Source organism: Giraffa tippelskirchi, chromosome 6 (genome assembly GCF_054371585.1).
Source record: "Giraffa tippelskirchi isolate mGirTip1 chromosome 6, T2T-mGirTip1v1.2.pri, whole genome shotgun sequence".
Lineage (NCBI taxonomy): Eukaryota > Metazoa > Chordata > Mammalia > Artiodactyla > Giraffidae > Giraffa > Giraffa tippelskirchi.
Window position 1 is genome coordinate 156918866 of NC_137280.1, and position 20379 is coordinate 156939244.

At 39.0% G+C, this 20379-nt stretch overlaps 1 protein-coding gene, 1 long non-coding RNA gene and 1 other non-coding gene across 3 annotated transcripts in view; all 3 read left to right on the forward strand.

The window, feature by feature from the left end:
* The window catches only part of LOC145511165 (uncharacterized), a 430605-nt gene extending 415240 nt beyond the window's left edge, over positions 1 to 15365 (forward strand). Inside the window, exon 4 of the long non-coding RNA XR_014057564.1 lies at positions 12366 to 15365. This is a non-coding gene — a long non-coding RNA (uncharacterized LOC145511165). The remainder of the gene's footprint in view (positions 1 to 12365) is intronic.
* A 970-nt stretch (positions 15366 to 16335) lies between these two features.
* On the forward strand, positions 16336 to 18814 carry COX7C (cytochrome c oxidase subunit 7C). The gene is made up of 3 exons (XM_081503930.1): positions 16336 to 16513; positions 17350 to 17478; positions 18397 to 18814. Exons 1-2 carry the CDS (start codon positions 16439 to 16441, stop codon positions 17464 to 17466), a joined length of 192 nt encoding a protein of 63 aa, XP_081360056.1. The 5' UTR covers positions 16336 to 16438; the 3' UTR covers positions 17467 to 17478; positions 18397 to 18814.
* On the forward strand, positions 18234 to 18296 carry LOC145511824 (small nucleolar RNA Z39). The gene has a single exon (XR_014058199.1). It is a non-coding gene; the product is annotated as a small nucleolar RNA Z39 (small nucleolar RNA).
* Positions 18815 to 20379: the final 1565 nt, after the last annotated feature.

Below are 20379 nucleotides of genomic sequence, written 5' to 3' on the forward strand. Positions count from 1 at the left end.
TCTGTCATGCCTAAAACCAGTGCTCATTTAATAATAAAATGGGATGGATTTTTTAAAGTGATATACTTTGGGAGATTTTTCTTCGGTTCCTTCATACTTTAATTACTTAATCAATGTCTTCCTTTTAAGCAAATTACCTCATACTTCAGGAATAAATGTTTGTTTTAAATAAACAAAGTATTAAGATGAATATGGTCACAGTGCTGTAGTTGCTAAGTCATATTCAACTCTTTGTGACTCCATGGACTGTAGCCCACCAGGTTCCTCTGTGCATGGGATTTCTCAGGCAAGAATGCTGGAGTGGGTTACCATTTTCTTCTCCAATTAGGCTGAATAAGATGAATAAAATTCCATACTTTATTCTTTTTATTTCAGTACTGAAGCACTTGTCAGTCCATCTTAGTCTCAAAAACACTTCTGAAAAGGAGCAAACAAGTTTAAGCAACATTTTCCTTTTTTTCTTATCAACTGAAAATTGATGAACTTAGAAACTTTAGCTCTGTCTGGTCTCTTATAGGCCAGTTTCTATTCAAAGAAAATCTATGCACTGTTAACAAATTTTAGATAACACTGGAAACCTTCTATATACTTCAATTTTAAAATTAGTTACTTCTTAATAAATACCTAAAATATTGTATTCTATTAAAGAAAAATTAACTACTGTTTATTGTTTGATCATTTCCCCTTTCAAAATAAATTTTTAGAGTTAATTTTGTCTTTAAAAACTTTATTAAAAATTCTTAATATGCTTATTTCTATAGGTACCAATAGCTCAGTTGGTAAAGAATCCACCTGCAATGTAGGAGACCCTGGTTTGATCCCTGGATTGGGAAAATCCCTTGAAAAAGGGAAAGGCTGCCCCCTCCAGTATTCTGTCCTAGAGAATTCCACGGACTATATGTCCATGGGGTCGCAAAGAGTCGGACATGACTGAGTGACTTGCACTATTACTACAGGCACCAAAGTAAAGTGAAATGTAACATTAAGGCTTGTGCTAAAATCCGTTTCTTTGTTTCAGTTATTTGTATAACACAAGGGAAAGATATGACCTAAATCCTATATTCCATCTTGGCTATCTTTTTACTTTTAATGTTATTCCATTATTCCCTTAAAATCATTTTATATGCTATAACCAAAACATAATATGCTACATATTATTAAAGATATGAGGTAGCATTTTCTGGGAGCAATGATTATAAATTATCTGTATTTGTTTTCTTCAGCATGACCAAATTTTCCTTATATTATTTATAATCTTAACTGGCTCATTAATAAAATCACATACGCTTAGCCTATGGTACCTAACATTATGTACTGCATTCATAAATAGAATCATTAGGGGGAAAAAAAAACTAAAATTATAAAGTTTCAGCATGGATGCCTTAAATTTTTCTTTAAAGTTATATTTGCATAGAAATATGTTTGAAAGAGATAAAAATGATTTAATATTGCCAGAAACAATAATATTTTATTAAAACTTAATAAAAATATATCATTTTCTTATATTTTCAAGTTGGACATACCTTGCTAACCAACACTGAAAAACTGAAACTGTTGGATTGTTTAAAAATTATTATTGAAGATACTAATTTCAAATATCTAAATAAAAATCAGTGTAATCTAAAATGTGACATGTAAATTATATAGTTGCATTCATGCCAAGGAAAGAAACTGTCTAAAATCTACCATAACTTTATAACACTTACATTGTACAGAAACCATCTGAATATTTAAAAGTTTGTCCACAACATTCTCTCCTGATTAAACAAAAACAGACACAAAGAGCTGTTCTCCTCCTCATGTTGTCTGAAATTATCTGTAGAAGTATTATTATTTCTTTTATTTTATTTATGATTCAGTTCTTGTTAATTTGGACAGTCTTCAAAGAACGTTAATGCTTCAATATAATGTTAATGGTTTATATATGTAAAATGTATTAATTTTAGATCTCATAAAAGTATTTTTTTATCTCAAAGAGAGAATGTGGTTTCTGGAATCCTAGAGAGGAATACGCAGAAGAGTCAGAGTGATAAGAACGGAGTAGAGTTCAGAAGCTGAGAGACAAACAGCAACATTTCTCTACCTACAAGTTGAGTTTAGTGTAGGTAGAGTTTTCATCCACAACCAGGTGTGACCTTGAAATTAGAAGCTACAAAATCAGTGTAAAGCTTCTTTCTTAGAGTAAAGCTGGAGGAATATTTTACTATCTTCCCTCTATTTGGACTAAAAGAAATATAACCAGCTATTGTCTGCACTCAGATACCCACTTAAAATATCATCATTGTAAGACTAGGTAACCATGTGCACCAGTGAGGAAAAGAAGACTCAGTCTTGTGTCTAGATCCTCCTGTTTCTAGTAATTAAAAACATGTTATGATTTTTTTCCCTCTATTAGTTTGAATATTCTTTCCACCCTACCCCCATTAAGTGGTAAGTCCTTTGGAAAGAGAAAAAGGAGTCAAAGACAATTCTCAGATTCTGGGTTGGGATGACCTGGAAATGGAAACTACACCCATAAAAAAGAAAATTGAGAAGAGGGGTAGATTTGAGGTATAGGATGGAGGTAAACTAACGTAGGGCTTTCCATGTGGCTCAGTGGTAAAGAATCTGCCTGCAAGTGCAGGAGACACAAGAGATACAGGTTTAATCCCTGGGTCATTAATCCCCTGGAGGATAAAAATGGCAACTCACTCCAGTATCCTAGCCTGGGAAACCCATGGACAGAAGAGCCTGGCAGGCTACAGTTCATGGGGCTGCAAAGAGTCAGACATGACTGAGCACGCATGCATACATGAATGTAACACATTCACTTTCTATGGTGTCATTATGACTTCAAGGGAGGGTTTATCATTAAAACTCTTTAATGATGGCAGCATTGAGGGAAGTCAGATTAAGCACAGGAGATGGCCAATCTGGTACCTAAGAGGGGAAGGTATGAGAACTTGTTATCCTATTATATTTATCAAATCACCTTGTCAGACTTCTTTGGTCTTTATGATTCAGACTTTTGAATCTGTCATCTTATTTTCTGGATATATTTAAAGTTGGCATTGTTAATCTTTAACACTTGTTTCTGTAATTTTTTGTGGAATTCCAATTTATTTAGCACTGTAAAGTGATTTCAATTCTGTGTCTGTATATTTTCAACCAAATTTTCATAGTTTGTATAAAAGACGGAGAGAAAGCAAAAAATTTTGTTCTAAACAACATTATGCAGTTTTTGCAAATGTTGTCTTTTTTCATCTTGCATGTTGTTCTAATCCCTTGCTGCTTCCAGATGTGAATCCCTTCCTCCCTAGGTAATCATGCCTTTTAGAAAGGCCTAGCATTGTGATTTTAAGTAAAACTCTTACTTCTCTTAATATTTATCTAAGCCTTTGTCTCTAGTAGTATAAACAAAGGTTTCACTTTTCTTTTGAGAATGATAGGAAATGTACTGAAATTTTTTATTCCCCTGAAGTCAGGTTTGTCTGCATCCCCAATACTGATGCAAGACAACTCTCAGAAGTAGATATAACACATCAGTCATTTTACTTCAGGTAGTAAAAATCTGTGTCCTGGGAAAATCATTTTTAATTTATCACCTGTTTTATCAACAATAAATTGCCATTAGAACTATCCTCTACCACCATTTTCGCCACTTTAGGACAGGATTTCTACAACAGGAATGAAAAGTGAATGGAAAAACAAACAAACAAAAAAATTTCAGCTTTTGAGTTTCTGAAAAGACTGGAAAATTCCAGTTAACATAATAGTTTGAGCAATAGGTGTTTTGGATGTCACAAATTTGGAAAACTAGGCAGAGGCCAGAGGACTGGAAAAGGTCAGCTTTCCTTCCAATCCCAAGGAAAGACAATGCCAAAGGTTCAAACTACCGCACAATTGTGCTCATTTCACATGCTACTAAGGTAATGCTCAAAATCCTTCTAGCTAGGCTTCAGTAGTGTGTGAACCGGGAGCTTTCAGATGTTCAAGCTGGGTTTAGAAAAGGCAGAAGAACCAGAGATCAAAATGCCAAAAACCCTTGGATCATAGAGAAAGCAAGGGAATTCCAGAAAAACATCTACTTCTGCTTCATTGACTAAGCTAAAGCCTTTGACTGTGTGGATCACAACAAACTGTGGAAAACTCTTAAAGAGATGGGACTACCAGACCACCTTAGCTGCCTCCTGAGAAGCCGGTATGTGAGTCTTCAAGAAGCAACAGTTGGAACCAGACATGAACAACCGACTAATTCCAAATCGGGAAAGGAGTACATCAAGGCTGTATATTGTCACCCTGCTTATTTAAAATACTTGCAGAGTACATCATGCAAAATGCCAGGCTGGATGAATCACAAGCTGGAATAAAGATTGCTGGGATAAATATAAACAACCTCAGATATGCAGATGATACCACCCTTATGGCAGAAAGTGAAGAGGAACTAGAGTCTCTTGATGAGGGTGAAAGAGGAGAGTGAAAAACCTAGCTTAAAACTCAACATTCAGAAACTAAGATCATGGCATCCAGTCCCATCAGTTCAGTTCAATTCAGTCTCTCAGGCTTGTCTGCCTCTTTGTGACCCCATGAACTGCAGCACGCCAGGCCTCCCTACCCATCACCGACTCCCAGAGTCCACCCAAACCCATGTCCATTGAGTTCATGATGCCATCCAACCATCTCATCCTCTGTCGTCCCCTTCTCCTCCTGCCCTCAATCTTTCCCAGCGTCAGGCTCTTTTCCAATGAGTCAGCTCTTCACATCAGGTGGACAAAGTATTGGAGTTTCGGCTTCAACATCAGTCTTTCCAATGAATATTCAGGACTGATCTCCTTTAGGATGGACTGGTTGGATCTCCTTGCAGTCCAAGCAACTCTCAAGAGTCTTCTCCAACACCACAGTTCAAAAGCACCAATTCTTCAGTGCTCAGCTTTCTTTATAGTACAACTCTCACATACATACATGACCACTGGAAAAACCATAGCCTTGACTAAACAGACCTCTGCTGACAAAGTAATGTCTCTGCTTTTCAATATGCTGTCTAGGTTGGTCATAACTTTCCTTCCAAGGAGTAAGCATCTTTTAATTTCACGGTTGCAATCACCATCTGCAGTGATTTTGGAGCCCAGAAAAATAAAGTCAGCCACTATTTCCACTGTTTCCCCATCTATTTGCCATGAAGTGATGGGACCGGATGCCACGATCTTAGTGCTCTGAATGTTGAGCTTTAAGCCAACTTTTTCACTCTCCTCTTTCAACTTCATCAAGAGTCTATTTAGTTCTTCTTCACTTTCTGCCATAAGGGTGGTGTCATCTGTATATCCAAGGTTACTGGTATTTCTCCCAGCAATCTTGATTCCAGGTTGTGCTTCCTCCAGCCCAGCGTTTCTCATGATGTATTCTGCATATAAGTTAAATAAGCAGGATGACAATATACAGCCTTGTGTTAACAGTGACAGATTTTATTTTCTTGGACTGCAAAATCACTGTGGACAGTGACTGCAGCCATGAAATTAAAAGACACTTGTCATTGAAAGAAAATCTATGACAAACCTAGAGACTGTGTTATTAAAAAGCAAAGGCATCACTCTAGCAACAAAGGTCCATATAGTCAAAGCTATGATGTTTAGAAATATCAATAACCTCAGATGTGCAGATGACACCACCCTTATGGCAGAAAGTGAAGAGAAACTGAAGAGCATCTTGATGAAAATGAAAGAGGAAAGTGAAAAAGCTGGCTAAAAACTCAGCATTCAAAAAACTAAGATTATGGCATCTAGTCACACCACTTCATGACACATAGATAGGAAAACAATGGAAACAGTGACAGACTTTATTTTCTTGGGCTCCAAAATCACTGCAGATGGTGACTGCAGCCATGAAATTAAAAGCCACTTATTGCTTAGAAGAAAAGCTATGACCAACCTAAACTGCATATTAAAAAGCAGAGACAATACTTTGCCATAAAAGGTCTGTCTAGTCAAAGCTATGATTTTTCCAGTAGTCATGTATGGATGTGAGAATTGGGCCATAAAGGAAGCTGAATGCTAAAGAATTGATGCTTTTGTGCTGTGGTGCTGGAGAAGACTCTTGAGGGTCTTTTGGACTACAAGGAGATCAAACCAGTCAATCCTAAAGAAAATCAGTCCTGAATATTCATTGGAAGGGCTGATTATGAAGCTGAAGCTCGAATACTTTGGCCACCTGATGTGAAGAGCTGACACATTGGAAAAGACCCTGACCTGGGAAAAATTGAAGGCAGGAGAAGAAGGGGACAACAGAGGATGAGATGGTTGGATGGCATCACTGACTCGATGGACATAAGTTTGAGCAAGCTCCAGGAGTTGGTGATGGACAGGGAAGCCTGGCGTGCTGCAGTCCATGGGGTCGCAGAATCATACACAACTGAGTGACTGAAATGAATTGAACTGATGGTGTTTCCAGTAGTCATGTATGGATGTGAGAGTTGGTAGATAAAGAAGGCTGAGCACTAAAGAATTAATGCTTTTGAACTGTCGTGCTAGAGAAGACTCTTGAGAGTCCCTTGGACAGCAAGGAGATCAAACCAGTTAATCCTAAAGAAAATCAACCCTGAGTAGTCACTGGAAGGACTGATGCTGAAGCTGAAACTCCAATACTTTGGCCTCCTGATGCAAATAACTGACTCACTGGAAAAGACTCTGATGCTGGGAAAGATTGAAGGCAAAAGGAGAAGAGGACAGCAGAGGATGAGATGATTAGATAGCAACAAAAGGTAGAACTAAGGATAGTTTCACAGAGAACACAGATTCATACAACAGGAATAAAACAAAAACAAGTGTTAATACCAATTTTTATGTGCCCTGGATTCAGTGTGGAAACTAAGGGAGGATCAACAGAAGTTTATAAATGTTCAACAGAGAAGAGAGTGAGTTTCCCTGGTAACTGACGGTTTTCCTGATAATTGATGTGCCTACCTGACGTCAGTTCCCTCTTATAAATGTAAGCCTCCTTCTTCCCCTGGGTACTGAGAGTAGTGATGTTGCTGTTGAGTTCTTCCTGCCATCCACTGGCTGCCTTCTGCAGTGGGAGTGTCGCTCCAGGATCTTTTGTTGAGAACTCCTAAGATCCTCTATCCAAAAAACCATTGATGTCTCTCTCTATCTCTGGGCTCTTTTTTGTTTGTTTGTTTGTTTCAAGACTGGGCAGTTAAAGGCTTGTAGGCGTGAGGGGTGCAGCTTGATGGTGGTGATTTAGTCGCTAAGTCATGTCCAACTCTTGGGACCCCGTGGACGGTAGCCTGCCAGGCTCCTCTGTCCATGGGATTCTGCAGGCAAGAATACTGGAAAGGGTTTCCATTTCCTTCTCCAGGGGATCTTCCCGACCCAGGAATCGAACCCGGGTCTTATGCATTGCAGGCAGATTCTTTACCAACTGAGCTACAAGGGAAACCCAAGTGAAAGTGAAAGTCACTCGGTCTTATCTGACTTTTGCAATCCCATGGACTATACAGTCCCTGGCATTCTCTAGGCCAGAATACTGGAGTGGGTAGCCTTTCTCTTCACCAGGTGATCTTCCCAACCCAGGGATTGAACCCAGGTCTCCCATGTTGAGGGCAGATTCTTTACCAACTCAGTCTGCTGTCTGCCTCTTGCAGTGGGAGTGTTGCTCCAGGATCTTTTGTTGAGAACTCCTAAGATCCCCTTTGATTATATTCTTTTCAGCCAAAGATGGAGAAGCTCTATACAGTCAGCAAAAACAAGACCGGGAGCTGACTGTGGCTCAGATCATGAACTCCTTATTGCCAAATTCATATTGAAATTGAAGAAAGTGGGAAAACCACTAGACCTTTCAGATATGACCTAAATCAAATCCCTTATGACTATACAGTGGAAGTGAGAAATAGATTTAAGGGACTAGATCTGATAGACAGATTGCTTGATAAACTATGGATGGAGGTTCGTGACACTGTACAGGAGACAGGAATCTAGACCATCCCCAGGAAAAAGAAATGCAAAAAAGCAAAATGGCTGTCTGAGGAGGGCTTACAAATAGCTGTGAAAAGACGGGAAGTGAAAAGCAAAGGAGAAAAGGAAAGATATACCCATTTGAACGCAGAGTTCCAAAGAATAGCAAGGAGAGATAAGAAAGCCTTCTTTGTGATCAATGCAAAGAAATACAGGAAAACAATAGAATGGGAAAGACTAGAGATCTCTTCAAGAAAATTAGAGATACCAAGGGAATATTTCATGCAAAGATGGGCTCAATAAAGGACAGAAATGGTATGGGCCTAAAAGAAGCAGAAGATATTAAGAAGAGGTGGCAATAATACACAGAAGAACTGTATAAAAATATCTTCATGACCCAGATAATCACAATGATCACTCACACTCACCTAGAGCCAGACATTCTGGAATGTGAATTCAAGTGGGCCTTAGGAAGCATCACTACGGACAAAGCTAGTGGAGGTGATGGAATTCCAGTTGAGCTATTTCAAATCCTCAAAGGTGATGCTGGGAAAGTGCTGCACTCAATATGTCAGCAAATTTGGAAAACTCAGCAGTGGCCACAGGACTGGAAAAGGTCAGTTTTCATTCCAATCCCAAAGAAAGGCAATGCCAAAGAATGTTCAAACTAGTGCACAATTGCACTCATCTCACATGCTAGTAAAGTAATGCTTAAAATTCTCCAAGCCAGGCTTCAGCAGTATGTGAACCGTGAACTTCCAGATGTTCAAGCTGGTTTTAGAAAAGGCAAAGGAACCAGAGATCAAATTGCCAACATCCACTGGATCATCAAAAAAGCAAGGGAGTTCCAGAAAAACAACTACTTCTGCTTTATTGACTATGCCAAAGCCTTTGACTGTGTGGATCACAACAAACTGTGCAAAATTCTGAAAGAGATGGGCATACCAGACCACCTGACCTGTCTCTTGAGAAACCTGTATGCAGGTCAGGAGGCAACAGTTAGAACTGGACATGGAACAACAGACTGGTTCCAAATAGGAAAAGGAGTCCATTAATGCTGTATATTGTCACCCTACTTACTTAACTTATATGCAGAGTACATCATGAGAAACGCTAGGCTGGAGGAAGCACAAGCTGGAATCAAGATTGCTGGGAGAAATATCAATAACCTCAGATATGCAGATGACACCACCCTTATGGCAGAAAGTAAAGAGGAAATAAAGAGCCTCTTGATGAAAGTGAAAGAGGAGAGTGAAAAAGTTGGCTTAAAGCTCAACATTCAGAAAAGTAAGATCATGGCATCTGGTCCCATCACTTCATGGCAAATAGATGGGGAAACAGTGGAAATAGTGGCTGCTTTATTTTTCTGGGCTCCAAAATCACTGCAGATGGTGATTGTAACCGTGAAATTAAAAGATGCTTACTCCTTGGAAGGAAAGTTATAACCAACCTAGACAACATATTAAAAAGCAGAGACATTACTTTGTCAACAAAGGTCCATCTAGTGATGGCTATGGTTTTTCCAGTGGTCATGTATGTATTTGAGAGTTGTACTATAAAGAAATCTGAACGCTGAATAATTGATGCTTTTAAACTGTGGTGTTGGAGAAGACTCTTGAGAGTCCCTTGGACTGCAAGAAGATTCAACCAGTCCATCCTAAAGTAGATCAGTCCTGAATATTCATTGGAAGGACTGATGTTGAAGCCGAAACTCCAATACTTTGTCCACCTGATGTGAAGAGCTGACTCATTGGAAAAGAGCCTGATGCTGGGAAAGACTGAATGCGGGAGGAGAAGGGGATGACAGAGGATGAGATGGTTGGATGGCATCACTGACTCAATGCACATGGGTTTGGGTGGAGTCCAGGAGTTGGTTATGGACAGGGAGGCCTGGCGTGCTGCAGTTCATGGGGCTGCAAAGAGTCGGACACGACTGAGCGACTGAACTGAATTGAACTGAAGATCCCCTATCCAATAAACTGTTGATGTCTCAGTCTATCTCTGGGCTGATGTTCAGTGTAGATCTTTAATTTGAGCCCAGGTCATTCTGTGCAAATCTGGCAAAATGTGCAGAATAGGAAGTTAATGGATTATGAGCATCTGCAGCACTGTAGCAAAGTCCCAAGGTAATATATAACCACAGGATGCTGAATTCCTGCAGAGGTACTCCATAAGATCCCAGCAAGAAACAAGAAGGTCTCTGCAGAGTAGATGGTGTATTCAACCAAACCATTTCCAATTTCCTCTCAGACACACAGAAATCTGTATATCATTTAATTGGGTTTCGATAATAGAATATAGACATGAGTAGTGCTTGCCACCTGCCCACCTGGCCCTAGTGTGAATCTCTACCTTCTTAGCACGGTGGCAGGGAGGGTCAATCCAGAACACTAAGTGAGAATCTGGTGACACTAGGATTATGCAATGGAAGCTTGCAAGCCAAACATTGGATTCAGATTGTGACATAGTAAGAAATAAATCTTCATTGTGTTAAGCCATTAAAATGTGGGGCTCATTTGTTACATTAGCTAGCTTTAATTGCCTTACCTAGCCCAGGTTCTGGAGAAGGCAATGGCACCCCACTCCAGTACTCTTGCCTGGGCAACCCCATGGACGGAGGAGCCTGGTGGGCTGCAGCCCATGGGGTTGCAAAGAGTCGGACACGACTGAGCGACTTCAATTTCACTTTTAACTTTCATGCACTGGAGAAGGAAATGGCAACCCACTCCAGTGTTCTTGCCTGGAGAATCCCAGGGAAGGAGGAGCCTGATGGGCTGCCGTCTATGGGGTCGCGCAGAGTCGGACACGACTGATGCAACTTAGTAGCAGCAGCAGCAGCAGCAGCAGCAGCCCAGGTTCTATAAAGCAAAGAGCAAAATCAATAAAGTAACACTACAACAACTTTCTCTGTGAGAATTCATGATTTATTAGCTTATTTACATGTGCTAATACTGTTCCAGAAAACATTTGAGGTATAGAACAAAGACACGTACTATAGAGTATGATAAAATAAAATTGGATAGAAAAGTGAAGCAAAGCTAAGTAAATTAAGAAGAGAAGATGGAGCTAAGAGTAAAGTACACAAAATACCTTCACAGTCTCCATGGAAGGTAGGTCACACATTTGGCTCTAAGCTCTCTAGGAATCACTATATGGGAAAAAAAAAATTGGAATAAAGTTTGTTATTCACAGCATTCATAAGGAAAAAGCAAATCAGCTACTCAGGAGAAGCATGTTTATTTTAGTTCTAAGACCAGAGAGAAATTTCTCCTATGGGTCCTCATAAAAATGACACCATGAAATACATTGAAACATATCCTCAGAGGGAAAACAAAATCCTCACAGTAAACACAGCAATGAGTTTCATAAGTCTGTTGTTTAAAAAAAAATCCCTTGGTACAAACTGGTAAGAAGATGCTGAATCTGATTTAAGACAAAGATAGAGTTTTTAATGCTGTTAGTGAGGGTACAGATTATCTGAGAGATGTGAAGAGAACTGGGAAATTAAACCTAAGCCACTTTGTATAATTTTATAATTAGTTGAAATATTTGAAAGAACTGTGAGTTCACTAACAATTTACTCAAAGTGAATAAATGTTATCTCAAGAAAACCCTATTTCTCTTAATTATAAGCCCAAACTGAAAAGCCAGATACAAAAGCTATTACAGCATAAACAAACACATCTTTCTGGACTGTATTAACCATGTCATTGCCAGTCTATTCTCTAGAGGAACAAAGTGCCTTTGGTTGGAACCCTGTAATCTCACCTGAATCTGGTAGACATATAAAAGCACTTCATATGCATTGATCAGTAAAAAAAGAGCTTAGTTATAGACCAAGATTTCCAGATAGTCCTTACGTGCACAGTTCTTTACAAAACTAAACAACATAAGTATTGCGACAAAGTCGGTTTATTTTCAAATATCTCCTATGTTTTACTTACTTCTGTCAAAAAAGGATTTTTTAGAATGATGCATCGAATTTGTTTTCAATATTCCCTTCCTCATTTAAATTATGTGTTCCCCTAAAATAAATGAATGAAACTATTTAATTATTCAGTATTACAGTTACAGACACAAGCAGGAAATGCCATAGTGAATTTAAAGAAACCTGGCCAAAGCAATACAAAGTATCATTGTAAGTTAAGTCAAGAAGGAGATGGCCCATAAACATAAATACAGTGATTTTCAAATTGAGAAATGTTAGTTTCTGTGTTCACCTTGTAAAAATGTATCTAACTATACTTAGCAATTCTCAGTGATAAATAATTAAACTACAAATTAATCTTCAAAAAGTGAATCATTCTTACACTTTCATTGAGATTAAGCAATAAATTTAGAATGAAAAACATGACATGCTTTTAGGGAAAAATTGGTATTCAAAAGTAATAAAATGAGTAAAATATACAACTTGATCATATAAGCATTTTTTTTTTGCAGAAATTTTTCTTCCAGTTGGTCATCACTAAACCATTCAGAAGACTGGCAGAATATTCTCCAACTATAACTGCCTCAGTGGAATCACATTTTATTCTTTCCTAAAACCAGGTTTGTTTTTTTTTCCTTTCTCTCTACAAATGTAAAAATTAAAAAAGGCTAGCATGCTATTCTGATTTTAATTCTACAGTAGCAGGAATTTCTAAAATCTTGAGAACCAAAAAACTTGTTAACTTGAGTTTTAAATGTAGAACAGAAACATAAACTTCTTCAGTAAACAATTTACTTTTGAATTCTAACCTAGTTCCTAAAAATCTAATGTAGTAGCTGTTGACAGACATGACACATACTGTTCTTTAATTTCTAGATATATTGTTCTATATAATGCAATTTCAGTCTCCAAAGATTTATGTGGGTCTAGAAAGTGCATTGCTCACTCTATGATATACACCCTATTCACTATTAAAATAATTGGATTTTATTTTTAAAATACAACCTGGGAGTAAACCTTGTGTCCCTAAAGATCTTTTCTGTTTTGTTCAAATCCATGAAATGTCTCATTTCTCTTGAAATTCATTTTATAGCAAAAGAGTATCATACTGAATCAAAACGTTCTCAAGGATGATATGCATTTTCCTTGCCAGTAACTATGACTGAATTTAGAATGTTAGGTTATGTGTATAAGAAAATGGGCATGGTACCTGTTCCAGATCTCTACTCCTTTATAATAAACTATCCCAAAATTAAGCATCTTAAAACCATTTATTATTTTCTTTTATATTTCTGGAGGCTATAGGTTCAGCTGAGCAGTTGTTGTTCCAGTTATTTACTGTTGCATAACAAACTACCCCAAACTTACTGGCTTGAAAGAATGACCATCTAATTATGTCTCACAAATCTGTAGATCAGCGTTTTGGGCAAGGCTAAACTGGGCATCTCTTCTCTACACAGCACTCACTGGGGTCCTTCAGTGTTATTCAGCTAGCAGCTGGACTGGACTGGACTGGAGAATCCAAGATACCTTTACTCACATACTTGACATCTAAGCTGATGCCTCACTTTTTTTCTAATGAATTCTTGAGTACTCTCCAGGGGGCCTCTCCAACAGAGTAATCAAAACTTCTTAACATGAAGTTCAGAGTTGCAAGGGGAAACCTTCCAAAGACAGGAAAGGAAGCTGCCAATTTCGTAAGGACTGGGCAGGATACTAACACAGTATCACTTATACCAAATTCTCTTGGTCAAAATAGTCACACAGAGTGTATCCAGATCCAGGGAGAAAAGGAATATCCCTCCCCCACCCCCCACCCCATGTCATGATAAAATGAGTTCACAGAGTCCGTGAGGGGCAGATAAGTTCATAGCCACACACTAGAATTTCTCCTGTAGTTCCCTTTGGAGTTAACTTACAGATACACAGAGGAGAATCAATTAATATGAATTAGAAGTAACAATGAACCAAATATACAGGAAGTATTATTTACATTAGAATGAAAAAGAGAATTCAGAAAACCTTAATTATTAACTGTGAAAACATTTCCCAGTTATAGTTAAATTAGAATCCTTTAATACATAAAGACACTGATGGTGACTTTTAAAAAAACCAAATATCATATAGTCTCTGTCAATAAGAAGAAAACACCAGTTATGCTTTACATGTATCTCTACTCAGTTACAAGCTCCTTGTAGAAATAAAATTTCTTCACTTTATATTTTTTGTGTTTTGATCGAAGTAAAACATGGCTTTTCTCTTTTAAAAGCTAAAGGAAGATGAAAGCATACACTTTATATCCAGTTTTCAAAGACTTAAATCTTATTCAACTTTGTTTACTACTATTGCATAAATGAGTCATCTGTGCACTCTGCCATAGATGAATAACATAAAACTTAGGTTAGCAGGGCCCTTCACAATTTAACCTAATGCTGCTTTCCTGGCCTCATTTATCACCAATTTCTTCCCAATACCCACTAGTCAAAGACTACCAGCAGTGAGTGAGTGAAAGTCTCTCAGTCATGTCCGACTCTTTGTGACCCCATGGACTATACAGTCCATGCAATTCTCCAGGTAGGAATACTGAAGTGAGCTCAGTTCCTCAGTCTCATTGTGTCGGACTCCTTGCAAACCCATGGACTGCAGCACGCCAGACCTCCCTGTCCATCACCAACTCCCAGAGTTTGCTCAAACTCATGCCCATTGAGTCAGTGATGCCATCCAACCATCTCATTCTCTGTTGTCCCCTTCTCCTCCCACCTTCAATCTTTCCCAGCATGAGGGTCTTTTCCAATGAGTCAGTTCTTCCTATCTGGTGACCAAAGTATTGGAGCTTCAGCTTCAGCATCAGTCCTTCCAATGAATATTCAGGATTGATTTCCTTTAGGATTGACTGGTTGGATCTCCTCGCAGTCCAAGGGACTCTCAAGAGTCTTCTCCAGCACTACAGTTCAAAAGCATAAATTCTTCAGCTCTCAGCTTTACAGTCCAACTCTCACATCCATACAAGAATACTGGAAAAACCATAGCTTTGGCTAGACAGACCTTTGTCAGCACTGACATGGATAGCCATTCCCTTCTATAAATGAAGAAGTTGGGTTTATTATTGGTTGCAGTAAGGGAGATCAAATACCTAGAGGAACCCTCGGGATCTCAATAAGGTGTTAGAATTACAGGATTTCATCTTGTTTCCAGTGACTTTTACTATCTTAACTAAATTTTACCTAGGAGAAAGAATGACTAGTTTATGATTAACGGTGTAATTGACAAAGAAGCAGAAATCATATTGATGAGATACGGTGATGTTTGGTCGTTTTCGTGATTTGAACAATGCTCATGTTTTGTCTATGTTCATATATAATAGAGTGATCTTATGTTCTTGAGGCATCACTGAGGACAGTCACTTTGATGCGCATGTCCTGTTAAATTGTTTAGGTTCAGCAGAAAAGCACCAGATCCTAGTCCAGGCTGGCCGGGATCACAGGCTGTTTTCTCTTTCACACACCCAACACGCCACACTAATGCTGGCCTTGAATTTTCTCTGCCCTCTCTCCCTATTTCTGTTCCATTTAGTTCTCTATACTTCCAAGGGGGGCTTCCCTTGTGGCCTAGACAGTAAAGAATCTGCCTGCAATGCGGGGGACCAAGGTTCGATCCCTGGGATGGGAAGATCCCCCGGAGGAGGGAATGGCAATCCACTCCAGTATTCTTGCCTGGAGAATTCCGTGGACAGACGAGTCTGGGGGGAGGTTCGACAGGACTGAGCAACTACAATTACTTCCAATAACCCTTCCCTTGACACTTCAACTCAGTTTTCTCTCTGAAATCCTTTGCACCGCATATTATTTGATTATTTATTGTTATACTTTCTTCAAACATTTCAGAGCGACAGAGTAGTAGTGCAAATTAGAGACACTTAGCATATAGTCACACAAAAAAAAGAAAAGGGAGAGGTTTATTTTCGTTTTCCATAAACTGCTGCTTCTGCTGCTAAGTCGCTTCAGTCGTGTCCGACTCTGTGCGACCCCATAGACGGCAGCCCACCAGGCTCCCCCGTCCCTGGGATTCTCCAGGCAAGAACACTGGAGTGGGTTGCCATTGCCTTCTCCAAAGCATGAAAGTGAAGTCGCTCAGTCATATCTGACCCTTAGCGACCCCATGGACTGCAGCCTACCAGGCTCCTCCGTCCATGGGAGTTTCCAGGCAAGAGTACTGGAGTGGGTTGCCATTTCCTTCTCCGTTCCATAAACTAGAACACACGTAAAGTGCTTCCTTAACGTCAGTAAAATCGTTTTAGAAACAAGCCTTATGAACTCAGCTCCAAAAGAATCACTGCGAGTATCTGCTGCCAGACTACGTTTCCCACAATCCTTCAGGGCCGACAAGGCGCCTATAAACTAAAACTCCCACAATCCTCGGGGCGCCGTTTTCTCGCGGTTTCCGAGAACTGTGCCGCATTTCCCATCTTCCCTTTCGATCCTTGCAGTTAGGGGAACAAGGTCGTGAGGTAAGGATCGCGCGGTTTGCAGCCGCCATTTCTGCCGTCTTCAGTCTCTGAATCTTTTGTAGAGCTTCCAACAGCGCTATGTTGGGACAGAGCATCCGGAGGTTCACAACCTCTGTGGTTCGTCGGAGCCACTACGAGGAGGGTCCAGGGAAGGTTAGTATGGAAGGGGCCTGCTTCATTGGGTAGGGAGCATTTGGCGGCGACTGCCTGAACGCCGAGGCCGACTATGCGCCGTGAAGAGAGAAATGGGAAGCCAGGGTTTTGAGCTGGGATGTCGACTGGCATTCCGCTTCCCCCAGGGACCCGGGAGAAAGTTCAGGAGTGTGACTGAGCGCTTTAGTCATGACTAAGTTTGAGTAAATGAAGCCAGAGGCCTTATTTCGCTCTAGCACTCCCCTTATTTCCCCTTGCGTCCACCCTGCCCTTCAAAATTCGGGGGACCTTAGAGCCTCTGACTGCAGGTATAGTGGCTTAAATCTAGCTAAAGGTCACCAGCTTCGAAGTGAAGGTCATTGAAAACTCGGGGTTGTGAGGGCCTATGCTGTGGGTCTAGTCTTAAACTAATTGACGAAATTAGAAGTATTAATCGTCCTTGAGGTTGGTTTTAGCTTTAATTATAAATAGCTTCAAGCGGGTAGTTAGCTGTAACAGCCTCCTGGGGTTACCCTGAGGCCTAGAAAGGGTGTAGAGGGATAGAATCGAAGAGGAAAGCCAGGAATTTTTTTTACCATCTAGTGTTTGCGGTGAAGGTCATATGATTTTAAAGATGTTTAAAAGTGCTATGGTTAAGTTGCCCAGTATTCCATACATAGCAATGGTGGACCAGGATTTTTATCCAGGGAGTCCTGGTCCAGAGCTCAGGTACTTGACCAGGCATATATAACCTGATTATATAAAAATTAGCATTTCCTCTGTAATTATTTTTAATCTGTAAAATCAGATGGTTTGAAGTTCAGTATTTGTTGTTTGTTCTCTTTTGTTCCCAACAGAATATACCATTTTCAGTGGAAAACAAGTGGAGGTTACTAGCTATGATGACTTTGTTCTTTGGGTCTGGATTTGCTGCACCTTTCTTTATAGTAAGACACCAACTGCTTAAAAAGTAATCCATGAGACAGGTAAATTTAATGGATTTATAACCTTCACAGAAGTTTCTCCTTTATTCCTTTCTTCCCTTACCACCCACCCCCTCAAGATCACGAATACACCTGAAGTTAGGTGGGCATGTGACATTGGTGGAGACAGGTTAAACCTATAGACAAACATATCTTTGCCTGAAAGCCAGTGTTTATTGAATGCTGCTGTTAATTAGGCACACCTAATATTAATAGGCTCAGATTGCTTCCCAGGCAAGACTGTGAGGTGTTAACCTGATTTGAGACCAAAAAAAAACAGTCAACTTGCATAGTATTCCATAGCTAGCGGTGGTGGATCAGGATTTCTATCCAGGCAGTCTTGTTCCAGAGCTGAGGTTCTTGACGAGGAAAAGTTTTAGTAAACTGATTAATGTTCATCTGTCTTGAGGGTGGTGTATGTTAGTCTATAAATGAAGGAATCATGTGTGCTGCAAGATTAGTAGAGTCCCTGAGTAAGGAGGAAATGGCAGACCACTCCAGTATTCTTGCATGGAAAAATCCCATTGACAGAGGAGCCTGGTGGCTACATTCCACGGGATCTCAAGAGTCATACACGACTTAGCAACTAAAGCACCACTGAGTGAGAAGATTAATATTTTAATTAGAATTTTCATCAAAAACAACACTATAGGAGGCTCTGTGAGTTGGTTGGAATAAATTCCAAAATATACTTTAGAAAAGAAGGACTTCACTTGTCTTAGTTTAGAAGGGAAATGGTTTATCCAAGCCATTACTTGGTGCATATGATGAAGCAAATTAGTATGAGTAAAATCATGATACTGTAAACGCTTTCTGATGCACCAGTCATAAATTGAAGGACAGACAATACATTAATGACACTGCATGGTTTCTGTTACATGAGTTTTAAGTGTCATTAATTTTTTGTGTTTTTATTCACAGATAGGAAGAGGAGCATATTAAGAGGTGCAGTCTTTTAAAAGGATCAAACCCTTGAACTCAGCATCCTGGATATGTTTGTAAATAAACTTATGGCATAAATCCTTAACGCTTCTCTGAAGTATGGGGCATGATAATTGAACATGTGCTTACATTTTATTTGGGTAATATCACATTATTAGTTTCTTAATATGTATTTGATTTAGCTTGTTTCTTGGTCTTAAATTCTGTTTTTTTTTTGATTCATGGGTCAGGAATTTGTTGGCAATTCATTATAAAAGAGAAGTGCAGACTTATCCTGTGATTTTTATTTTAAAGGGAAAAAAAAAGATGTATTTGTAGTCTTTTTGTTGTTTTTTTTTACTTTGAAGGAGTAAATTCATTTTTCTTTATGAGTGATAATTAAACATTAGGAAAATCAGTAGTGTATGGAGATTTAAGTTCAAGAGCTTCATTTTCTTCCTCTGTACCATAACACTGAAATTTTCACTTTCATAGATGTGCTACTGACCAATATTAGTCTTGTTTAGACTAAAAGAATATTTGAAATGAATTGTAATAGCATGTGAGATAATATAGGAAATACTCCCTTTTTTATTCTCATGCTTTGACTAAGAGAAATGTGTTGTGAGATGGCTCTGATTAGTAATTGTATCAGTAATAAGTCATGGTATTCTGTGCTTGGGGAGATTTTCTGTATAACATTAAGGATTCCTACCTTTGGGAACCATAGAAGCAAGAATAAGAGTTTAGGGTTTTTAAAATGATTTTGAATTTTTTGTTTGAATCATTGCTAAATTACAAATTTAGCTGTCTGGATTTTCTTGGAGGAAAGGGGGCTAGAGCCTCCTTCCTATTTTAAGATTCATCGAGCTATATTAATCATTTTAAACGTCCTGGCAAGTCCTGGGGCCTGCTTTCCAACCCCCCCCCCCCAATTTACAGTCTGTATCAAGAGCCAAAAGTAACGGGTTTTATTTTACAACAGGGTCAAGGTAGAAAATGTCATTTATTAGATTTGTCTATTTGAATTAAGCATTTGAGTGGTATACATGAATGAGAGAAAAATCTTTAACTCTCCTGAAATAGGAGTGCAGTTTACCCAGTCTCTGTAAAGGACTTCAGTGGGCTGGCTGTTAGTATGGAAGTATATTGAGTGATAGCGACTAGACAACTTTTTAGTTTTTGTATTGATGTTCTCCAGATAAACAGCCAACAGCATGTGTCTATAGAGAGATTTATTTTAAGAAATTGGTTCTTGCAATTGTGAATTTGTCAGGTCAACAGTCTTATGGGATAAAGTGAAAGCGGGAGACACAAGGAAGAGTTGATGTTCCAATTGCAAACCATCTGCTAGCGGAATTTCCTCAGAAGTCCGTCTTTTCCTATTAATGCCTTCAACTATTGGATGTGGCCTGCTCATGTGGAGAGTAAGTTTTACTGAAACTAAATGGGTAATCTCATGAATTCCCAGAAAGTCTAGTGGTTATGACTTGGCATTTTTCACTGCCCTGGTCAAATCATTCCCTGGTCAGGGAACTAAGATTCTGCAAGCTGTGCAGTGCAGCTGAAGGGGAAAAAAAAGGAAATCTCATCCCCAAAAATACCTTCACAGAAATATCCAAAGTAATGTTTAGACAGATATCCAGACACCATTTCTCAGTCAGCGATGTAAAATTAATCATTGCAATTTCACAGAAATGTGTGATTCCATCCAGTTTAATTTTTTTTTTAATGTTGGCTTGAATTTTTAAAACCACCACAATTATTTTTTCAATTTTATGTATTTTCCTCCACTAGTTTTTCAAAATTCAAGCTGATATTTAAAACCACAAGATTCCCGTAAAAATCCAGATTCTCTTACACAAATATGAGCTAAATGGGCCCATACATACTTAGTGAAACTGCCAGGCCAAGTGTACCTTATGCAGAGGGTTCCCTAACCAGAATACCTGGGTAGGGAGGGGAGGGATTTTGGTTGGGGAC

Bases quoted from the DNA above. Each gene is read 5' to 3' on its own strand.
- COX7C (XM_081503930.1), top strand. From the start codon at position 16,439: ATGTTGGGACAGAGCATCCGGAGGTTCACAACCTCTGTGGTTCGTCGG. The intron at 16,514-17,349 runs GTTAGTATGGAA...TGTTCCCAACAG, and splicing joins ACGAGGAGGGTCCAGGGAAG to AATATACCATTTTCAGTGGA.